Raw genomic sequence first — 10770 nt, 5'->3', positions numbered from 1 at the left:
TAATTCACCGAACGGTGGCCGGACATGGTGAGCATCGTACGAGCGGATGGTACCTACGAGGCGGTCGGAGGAGATTTATGAAGCAACGGCGAAGGAGAAGCAGCTTGGAGCGTGGGTGTACCGTTGGAGGTGGCAGACTCATCGAGTTTTAATTGGAGTGTGGCATGGCAGTTGGGGTGGTGGAGTGGCGGCGAAGGCAAGAGGAGACAAAATGAGAGGATGAAGGCACGGGATCCGGAAGGGGTTTTGGATAGGTCAAGGGTGTCCGAATCATGCGTGCCTACTGCCTAGACTCCTAAAGGCCCCCTCCTCCAGTTTGTCTCGTGTTTGCCAAAAAATTACGCGTGGACCATTCGACAGATAGAAAGAAACCCATTTGGGATGGTTACACACGTTTCCGATTTGCGTAATCTAAACGGTTATGGACGGTTTAAGGGTTCATTTTAAAGATACCCTAACATGTACTCACGGTGTGGGATTACTAGGAGCATGCACTTGTACATATTGTATGTTTGTTGCTTTAAAGCCTTCGAGCAAGAGCATGTTGCGGAATAAGGTATTGACAATGGATGGTTAGATGATGCTGCACCTATGACGCATATCCGTTGACATCGCATACACAACTTATTAGTGGAACTCCAATAGGCTTGCAACTTTTTTACAGCAATGAAATAGGTTTTTTTATCGCGTGCCATGGTGTCTCCTCTAATAGACATTAAAAAACATGGCATTATAGCTCCAGCAGACGCGTTAAGTTTAAAACCTCCACGTCTAGCACAAACCATATTTCTTACTTTTTGAATCATGAAAAAGATCAAGAACATAAAAATAAATCAACAATAATATAGTTCATAGCAGTGTTCATAAGAACACAATTCAAGTCCAAATGGTACATAAACTAGATGGATAACTACTACTACTCCTTCTCGCTACTCCTCCTTCTCGTTCTCCTCGGTTGTGTAGTCCGACGTGAGAAAGACGTCATCCTAGCGATCATCATCAGTGCTCCATGTCGATGCATGCCCCAGATCGCACTGCGCTACCACTGCAGCCTTCCGCTCATGCCTTTCCACTCGCTCCGCGGCTCGCACCGTCCTCTGCCGCGCCCAGAACTCACGCTCTTCGAGGACATCCTGCAGGAAGCGCTGGCGCCACACCTCCATGGCCTGCTCATCCGTCTTGACGATGAGGAGGCGGCGCTCCCACCTCGCTTGGATGCGGCTGCCCTTCGCTCTGATTACCCACGGGGAAGGCATCCAGGCCTTCGCCTCCTCGCGCGTCAGGACGGACGGAAAGTTCATCTGCGACCGCGGCCGCCTCTACGGTGTCAAAAGTGCCGAGCCCGAGGCGAATGTCCCCGGAGCGTATCTTCGTGTAGAGCACGCCGGAGGGGCGAGCGCGGGCTAGGGAGAAAGGCGCCGACAACGAAGAAGAAGGGCGTGGTGACGATGGTGGCGCGGCGGAGACGAAAAAAAGCAACGAAGATGACGGTTTGCAGACATCCGGGCGTAGTTTATAAAAGCATCTCCAACAGCAGCGCTATATAAGCGCCGCACTGTAAAAAGCGAGTTTGCGCGCGCAACCGCTCCGGACGCTCCAGCGGAGGCGCAAAAAACAAGCAAGCGGGATAAGCGGTTCAGTGCGCTAGGCAGAACAGCATCCCACGCTGGACATCGATGACTCGTGGGTCGTCCACCCACCACTGGATCCAGGCACTCGCGCCGCCGCCCGTGCCACCCCATTTGCTTCGGCGACCCGACGACGCTTCCTCGGCCTATCCCCGCTGCTTCCTCCGTCTTCCTCTAGTCGCCGCCGCCCCTCGCACGCGTCATTCCTCCGACGAAGAGCGCTCGGGTGCCCACTGCCGTTCGGCGCTCACAACGTGTTCGACAAAATGCTAGCAAGGTATGTATTGCTTCAACTTCACATTTTTTACATGAATTTGGTGCATGTGTTTTGTAGTTTTTATAGATTAGTTTAAATTTAATATTGTAGATGAGTTCGTCGTATGATTCTTCCCAAAAAGAATTTGATATTGAAGAGGAAGAGGACCTTGCAACGACCCTAGCTATACACATCAATAAAAACCGAAGCACGGTTGTTCGGTTATGGGTCGGCAGATAATTTGGAGAGATAAGATCGTTTTTAGTCCCGTATGTTGTTTGTGTTAGATGCGCTATGGTTTTTTGCAGTGCCTGCTGAAGCGACGCGCACAATATTTTACGGCGGCCGTTGAAGCCAGCGCACTCCGACACACTATAATTTTGCTACTCCCTTCGTTCCTAAATATAAGTCTTTCTAGAGGTTTTATTAGGGAACTACATACGGATGTATATAGACATGTTTTAGAGTGTAGATTCACTCATTTTGCCCCGTATGTAGACCCTTAGTAAAATCTCTTTAAAGACTTATATTTAGGAACGAAGGGAGTATTTCGACGGTGCAAAATGATTTCAACGTGTGCGGAGGTTGAATGTGTTTTGGAGATGCTTTAAAGGACACGTTATATGTTGTGCGTGGAAACTACCGTGCGCTGCCGCTTTTTCGCGCACGCCGTTTTATTTAAGACGCGCGTTTTTTCCACGCGTGCTTGGACGCATCAAACACCCCTGCACGAGAAAAGCCCGTCATATTAACCCCGTGCATGTTGGAGATGCTTTTAACAGGTGCGAGCAACGCATTTTACAGCGAAATGGCACTCGCTACTAATTGCAATACCTACTGTATGCGCGTGACGTTGCGACGACGCTTGTGATGACTAATCTAGTTGGCATGGCGCCAACATGCAACTGTTGGGTGCTTGGGTGTTACGCAACCCAGCATTAACACGCTGGAATCACACGAGAGATCTGCCATGCCCGTACCGTTCCACACCATCATCGCTTTCCGAATTCCGGTTCGACCATACGGCGCCGTCTGGTTCGCTGTTGCAATCACGCCGGTGTTGGATTACATCGTCATCAAGACGAGTCTGAAACCCATGTAATGTTACGACGAACGACGCGGCTCGGTACGTGCGATCTGAAAGCGTGCAGGTTGCCTCCCCGTTCGGGAAAGCCTCTGTCGTGACTTTGGATCCTGTTGCCCCCTTTTCATCTCCTGGTGAGAATGAGAGGTTTTACCAATCGGCTCAACTGCCGTAGCGGCGGTGGAAGCTCCTTGACCGAGCGTTCACTCGGATATCTTGCAACAGAGAGGTCCAGTCCAGGGCAAGACAAAACATGAAGCAGCCAACAAGATCGGACAGTCAGTAGACAGTAAGTGCACATCGCAACCCTGGGTCCGTATGCGAATGACAGAAAAGAGATCTGAACAGTGCAGGAAAACGTGGCAGTCGCTTTTTCCGGGCGTGGAGTAGTCACCTGCGACTGCAACACGCCGGCACGAGACGACTTGTGGTATTGACTTCTATGCTTGCGGACCACGGATTATGTTACTCCCTCCGCGTTTTTCAGACAAGGCGTGGATTCTGTTTGTGGCGGATCAAGTATTCATTTCTTTGTGACCATAGCTCAGATGATTCGGTTTCTTGTGGTGAAACTGGCTCATTAGAATTTTCAACTCCTATACTTGAAATTGGTGTTTGCATTTTTCTAAATGAATTAATGTTAGACTTTCGGATAATGTTTGTTCTGTCGGAGGGGACATTTTCATTGATAGCTAGGCGCCTGTGATGACTTTTATCAAGCTCAAGATGTTGTGCCGGCTATGTATATTGCAGGTGCTCATATAAATATGATTTATATGCATTTGTAAGGGCGATTGTATATGCATGTACGTGAGGGGAAAACGACAACATAGAGCCGTCGTCATCCAATATATTGATCTAGGGTTTCCCCAGAAGGTAACAAAGAGTGGCCTCTAACTTCTCCACAGCGATGCCTTCGGTAAGGGAATGACGCAAACAACGCCACCATCGTCGACCTTGGTAATAGCCGATAGCAGGTTTTCATCCAGATCTGTTCGAAGAACCTCCAACTCTCGTGAACGGATCCAGGCCGTCGCTGACAGATCACAGCAAAGAGAAGCCCCACCGAGACCCGTTGGCCGATCAGGGGAGGCCGAGACTGCGCTCGCAGGACAAGATCCGTGATGGATCAGTGCCTGTGCCGCCGCCCAGGAGCCAACCCCATGCGCAGCCGCCACGGCCTGGCCACCCGCTCGCTTCGCCGTCTGCCCTTCGCGCTTGGCACGCATCAGCGCCTTGCCGCCCGACACACCCGCATGCATCAGCGTCAATCCTCCGCCGCATCTCGTGTTGCAGCCGTACGTCGGGATAGGAAGAGGGCCCCGCCACCACCGACGCGCACTGGGCTTCGCCCAGCGGCGCCTTCTGGCAGCGGCGAGGGGAGGGAAGGGTGTACGAGGCGGCCGCGCGGTGGAGGCTAGGGTTCCCCCGCCGCCGTCGGCGAGAGCGACGTGAGGGACAAGATGTCTTTGGCGTTGCTTTAGCTATTCATGACAAAGGGCTTAGAGGGATGGCCGAGGCGAGTGCTTGATAAATGTGGAAAATGTCGAAGGAAGGCAAACACTTGGGGCTGCAGAGCAACAGTTGCATGAGGAATAAGGAGAAGAGGGTGATAGATGATAAACAATGCACAATCTATTGTCGAAAGTATAATGAAGATCTAACTCAGTGCGAAAGTACTGATTCAAGCAAAATTTCAGACGGGCTAAGTTTTTTTACCGAGGTCACGCAGAAAAACTTGGACATGAGATCTCTACAAAAAAAAAAAATCAACCTTTTTTTTTTCTTTGCGGACCAATCTATTCTTCTACGGAGTAGTTGAATATACATGCATGTACAGGTAACACATGATCACTACAAAGTTTTCTGAGCTTCCACGTATTTTAGTCTGTTATATACAGTCCTACTCCGTTCACATGTCGATCACAACTTCACATTGACTTGGAGAGCCCGGTATCCCCGACTGAATCCAAATTTAAGCCTCGCATTTCCCCTGCTGACTTGACGGCTCGGCTTTTTGGACTAGCTCAATCCCGTGCAACAAACCCAGTTATACCATCGCCAATTAGCGGACACGAAGTTTCTCCCGGGTCAAAAGTTCGAAATTTCAACCCAAGTGTGAAATCTCACATTTTGAAACTGGTTCTTCACGGCGGGACGGGGGACGCGCCTTCTTCATCTTGGAAGTCCGAACGGGTTGTGTTGGCTCCGGCTGAGCCCCTTGGGTGTGGAGAAGAGGCCCACGAGATCCTGCCGGTACGGCAAGAAGGTCCGCCGCGCCGCGCCGGGGGAGGCCTTGGCGCCGTAGAACATGCGGTGGCTGGCGGCCACCGTGTCGAGCTCGGTGCCGCCCTTGCTGTCCCGGCCTCGCGGCTTCCCCTTGGGCTGCTCCCTGGCAGGTGAGGGCGGCGCGGAAAGGAAGCGGAACTTGTCCTTGCCGTCGCTGTGGCTGCGGCCTACGACGAGCTCGCTGACGCGGCGCCACCGCGACAAGGACCCCGTGGAGCCGCTCTTCCGCGGCGACCGCGCCGGCGAGGACGCGGCCGAGGCGCCGGGCGTCCAGAGGCAGTAGCTGTCCGGGGAGGCGCCGTCGAGGTCCGCGGCGTCCGTGGCGGCCGACGAGGAGGAGGAAGACGTGGACCCGACGGAAGAGTTCCGCGCCTCCTCCAGGAACAGCCTCCCTAGCGGCCTCCGACCGGGCGCGTGCGCGTCGTCGAAGGCCCGGCCGAACACCGGGTAGAACGGCCTGATGCGCCCGTCGGCGAAGAGCTCGTCGGCCGCGGCACCGCCCGTGGCAGGCTCCCGGCTCCCGAAGGAGAACTCGAACTCGTCGTCGGACCCGTCGTCGGGAATCGGGGGACCGTCCGCCCTGGCGACCGTGGGTTCCTGGCGTTGGCTGTCATTGCGCCGCTCCTCCATGTCTTCTTCTCGGCTGAAACGTCGTGTGTTTGGCTTGGCTTGGCTTGATTTTCTTTGCGGATTTGGGGGGCGAAGCTTTGCTCTAGTTCGTTGGGATAACGCACCGGCGTTTATATAGATCGGGGGCGGGACGACCTTCGAGAAGGTCTAACCCTCTGTATAGCCTTTGGGTGTGGTGGCGCTCGACGCACGTCACTGGTGAGGCACGCGGTGCCGCGATCTCTCTGTTAACTCTGCTTCCGATCCGTGTGATCTTTTTCCCTCTCTCTGTTTTACACTTGTTCCCTCACGATTTTCTAGAAGGATATTGGCGGCTGCCTACGTAACACCTGCGCTTGCTTGTGGAGCAAACAAGCTGGAATTAATTCGGTCGGTTCTGGGGCGGGCCGAACACACGGAGATCAGTTTCGTGGCCAGGAGGTAATCCAAACCTGCCGAGAGACTCTCAAGGAACTGTACCTTAGGGACACGTGTTCTTAGAGGAGGTGATATGCGCATGAAATTACTTCCTCAGTAAAAAATAATATAAAAGCGTTAGAGATCACTAAGGCCTTGTTTGGAACCACATAATCTAATCTGAATCATGAAGATAGATTATATAATCTGGTTTATAAACATAATCTAGACGGACATATTTGGAGGCCAGATTATATAACTGTAATATAGGTTTTACATTGCATAATGGCATGTGTGCCCTCTGTTTTTTTTAAAAGAGGAGGGTGACGGTGGTAGGAATGTAATTATCTCCAACTTTACAAGGGTAATCGGTCATTAGCAATCCATAATCTGATTTTAGCTGGTGTAGAGTAGATTATGAGTTTTTAATAATCTGTTTATCTAGTTTTTATAATCTACACCATAATATGTCCAGTTTGAAGACATAATAGATTATAAAAACTGAATTATATAATCTGTGTGGTTCCAAACAGGGCCTAAGTGCTTACTTTTTTAGTTACGCTTTATTTGAGGAAAACGTTTGGGGTCGTCGAGCTGGCCGAACGCTTCAGCAAATCTCATTCATTCGTTCACGGCAGCGAATCAAATTGGAAGGGTCTATCACGTAATCTCTTTCCTAATCCCCGCGTCCTTCTCCTTTTATTTCCCAACGTTCCGGTTGTCATAGAAAATCCTACCTCAACGATCTCCTCCAACGAGCCTCGTCTTCTTCTCCGACGAGCACCCTCGAACTCTCCTCGATTTCCCCTTTCTCAACTGCTCCATGGCGACCGGAGCTGCAATGGGTATGGCCGGCGAAGTTGCAGCTCAGTAATTTACTACATGCTTCAACCGACATCAAAACTTGCTACAATCGGCACCACATTTTGCTACCACCGGTGTCGCATTTTGCTACATCACACATGACGTCACGATTTTTGCTACATGTGGTGTTTCATTTTGCTACAACCGACATAACGTTTTGCTACATCCATCACGGCTGAGCTGCATCTCGCATAGCGGAGAGCTTTGACGGTCACCATGGCCAGCTGGAGAACCATGCTCGCGTTTGTTGCAACCGTTGACAGAAAAAGCTTCAACGGTACATGAAAACTGTTTGAACCGACAATAGAGAAAGCTTCAACCAGGCACTCATTTTGCTACATGCATCATGACGGATCTGGGAGCGACGGCGAGGGCCGCAACCGACGGCGAGGGGTGGCAACCAGGGATGATCGGCGGCGAGAGAAGATGAGGAGGCGAGGCGGGCGGTGCGGCGTGTGCGGGGGCGGCGCCCTCCTTTTTTCTCTCTTTCTCCCGTGTGGGAGGTTGAAGATGGGATGCAGAAGAGAAACGACGAGATATGACGGCTAGGCGCGTGTAAATCAAACGGATCCAGGCTGATCGGCCGAAAAGATTGGGCCGTCGTGCCGGCGTAGAGCGCTGCCCTTTATTTAATTGTTTAGGGCCAAGAATCCATGAATAACTGTTGCATAGGTCCATGTGCTCCCTATTTTCCTTAATTCCTTTCGATGTGAGACTTTCGCCTCTGTGACATACTTAGGCCTCACCCAGTGCTTCACCTTCTACAAGTGCTAAGACTACCATGTAGGCGGAAAATATGATGTGACCAGGTAATTAAGAGGAGAGAGATGAGTGTGGTAACCCTAGAAGGAAACAATCTCATGCACGTGAACCTAGACAAAACACTTAAATGAAAGAAACCCACCAATGCAAGAATATTTCTAGTTGCTAAATCATAAAATGAAGGATGCTTAACAAAAACAAGTTAAACATCTATGCATTGAGAGCTTTAGTTGTTAAATCATGTAATGTGCTTAGCACCTTATCTTAACACGATGCATTGAAGGTAGCCTTAGCACATGTATAGTGTGAACCATTCAAAAATATTCTTATCTTGTCCACTCATCCAACTTTCACATTTGTATCCGTCTTTTGTACTTAAACACAATGCATAGAAAATGAAAATACACGGGAATGAGATATAATATGATGGCCACTACTACGAATCAGCGGGATGATTTCCTAAGGAATCATCCGGCTCCCATCCATTGGATCAGCGCCTCTTGGACCGTTCGATGCAACACCACCATGGTAGCGAACCAGCTTCAATGCAACGGTGTGCTAGCTGCACTGCAGCATGACACAGCGTGACCATAGCCGTCCAAGATTCAGAGACGCACTAAAGACATCCGACGAAGCACCATTGCAACTCCGGCGATCCCCGCAGTGCTCCACTTCAGCGCCTATGAAGCTTCAACGGTCGCCACGATGCTTCATTGAAACTCCGACGAGGTTCGTTGCAACTCCGGTGGCACTTCCATCAACTCCGGTGGTGCTTCGTTGCAACTCCAGTGAGTTCTCTCTGCTTCATCGGCTGCTGCAGCCTGCCGGCTAGCCTGCAACACCACATCGTTGGTGCCACCGCCCTTCACTGCAGCTCCCGCGGGCCTCGCGCTGATTCATTGCGACGCTGACGAGCCCCTCTCTACTTCGCTTGTTGCAGGCAGCTCCGACCGGGCATGGCAGCAGCTTCCGCCCAGCCCCCTTACCCCTCCCCCTCCCCCTCCCCCTTCTCCCACCCCTCGCATAGCATACCGGCACCACTTCTTCGTAGCAGCAGGATAGAGATTGAGGCACTCGGGGAGAGAAATAAACCTTGCCTGTAGAGGGTATGGAGAGAGGAGATCAGGAACGTCTGGAGGAATAAGATGACTCGACTTGTGAATAAAATAAGGCTGCAGGGAACACGGGAGAAGATAAGGTTGTAACACCCGGGGGTGGAGCGGTCATGCGAGCACACATGTCATCCTTTCGAGGCGGCTTAAAGAAACGTAAAATCATTCGGTTGAATTAGAACATTTTCCTAATATAATAGATGATGTCTTGCCCGTTGCCATTGATTTATGGTCCTACATCAAAAGGAGGTGTATAAATGAGTGTTGCAATGGAACATGCATGCCCGCAAACCATAACTAATTAAAAGGTACGAAATTACTTTTTTCCAAAGGAAATATCGACTCACAAACTCTCCATGTCAAATTTATGAGTGCATTGCCCCTTTCTCCCTAATTAACACAATATCTATATTTTTTAATGTTAGCTATGTGCAATTTCCGTACCTTTTTTTACCCGCAATAGGTAAAAGAAACGGACCCTAATATTCGGGGCCCCTTTGAAAAAATCAAATCCACTTTATTAAGCAAACACACCATCTCATTAAAAACCTTCCAGTCCCCTTAGGTACTCTCGAAGGAAGAGAGTGCGTCAGAAACCTGCTCCTTCAAACAAACAAAGATACATTGTTTATTACATCTTGTCTAATAAAACTAGGTGGATCTGAATCCCAAAAAATCGCGGATTGAGAGTCATATGTATGCCTAGCTAGATTGTGTGCCACACTATTTTCTTCTCACCGGAAGTGTTGAACACAAACCGAGCCAATGCTATCTACCATCATAAAGCAGTCCACAAGGATCGCTGAAAAAGGACTCCAGACTTCCACCACCCCATAGTATGCTTCAACAAGTTCTAGGGAATCTGTTTCAATGACCACGGGTGAACACCCAATTTTCTCTAATATTCGGGTCACGTCAGTCGGAGGTTGCCCTTCAACGAAAGATTCGTTTGCTCGTGAAGGCACTCTCATGTGACCGTTTCACCTTGTTCGTTCTGAGAGGGCCGAGGTGAATCCCATTGGCCCAGAGGCCTAACTTAGCTTTTTAAAAATGCTATGACTCAGGGAGTCCGGGACTGAGTGGTCCTCGGACCGCTTACCTATTTCTATTAGCCGGACTAATGGGTCGTTCTATTATCATTATTGGACTCCGAATAAATAACCATGGGGGTATTATATTGATCGTGTCATTTTATTGCTATTGTTTTCTGCGTGTCAAGTATTTGTTCCTATGACCATGAGATCATATAACTCACTGGCACTGGAGGAATACCTTGTGTGCATCAAACGTCAGAATGTAACTGGGTGACTATAAAGGTGTTCTACAGGTATCTCCAAAGGTGTCCGTTGAGTTAGCATGTATCAAGACTGGGATTTGTCACTCCGTGTGACGGAGAGGTATCTCGGGGCCCACTCGGTAATACAACATCACACACAAGCCTTGCAAGCAATGTGACTAAGTGTAAGTCACGGGATCTTGTATTACGGAACGAGTAAAGAGACTTGCCGGTAACGAGATTGAAATAGGTATACGGATACCGACGATCGAATCTCGGGCAAGTAACACACCGAAGGACAAAGGGAATGACATACAGGATTATATGAATCCTTGACACTGAGGTTCAAACCGATAATATCTTCGGAAAATATGTAGGATCCAATATGGGCATCCAGGTCCCGCTATTGGATATTGAGCGAGGAGTGCCTCGGGACATGTCTATATAGTTCTCGAACCCGCAGGGTCTGCACA

The 10770-nt window shown here is 50.0% G+C and overlaps 1 protein-coding gene across 1 annotated transcript; it reads right to left on the bottom strand.

Annotated features, from left to right (window-relative positions):
• Window positions 1-4614: 4614 nt before the first annotated feature.
• Window positions 4615-6145, bottom strand: LOC123440016. The gene has a single exon (XM_045116610.1). The coding sequence runs from the start codon at window positions 5885-5887 to the stop codon at window positions 5144-5146; it is 744 nt and encodes a 247-aa protein (XP_044972545.1). The 5' UTR covers window positions 5888-6145; the 3' UTR covers window positions 4615-5143.
• Between the last annotated feature and the right edge of the window lie 4625 nt (window positions 6146-10770).

The sequence above is a fragment of the Hordeum vulgare genome, chromosome 3H (assembly GCF_904849725.1).
Source record: "Hordeum vulgare subsp. vulgare chromosome 3H, MorexV3_pseudomolecules_assembly, whole genome shotgun sequence".
Classification (NCBI taxonomy): domain Eukaryota; kingdom Viridiplantae; phylum Streptophyta; class Magnoliopsida; order Poales; family Poaceae; genus Hordeum; species Hordeum vulgare.
Note: the sequence above shows the minus strand (reverse complement) of the source record. Positions and strands in the feature narration are given on the sequence as shown.

Bases quoted from the DNA above. Each gene is read 5' to 3' on its own strand.
- LOC123440016 (XM_045116610.1), bottom strand. From the start codon at position 5,887: ATGGAGGAGCGGCGCAATGACAGCCAACGCCAGGAACCCACGGTCGCC.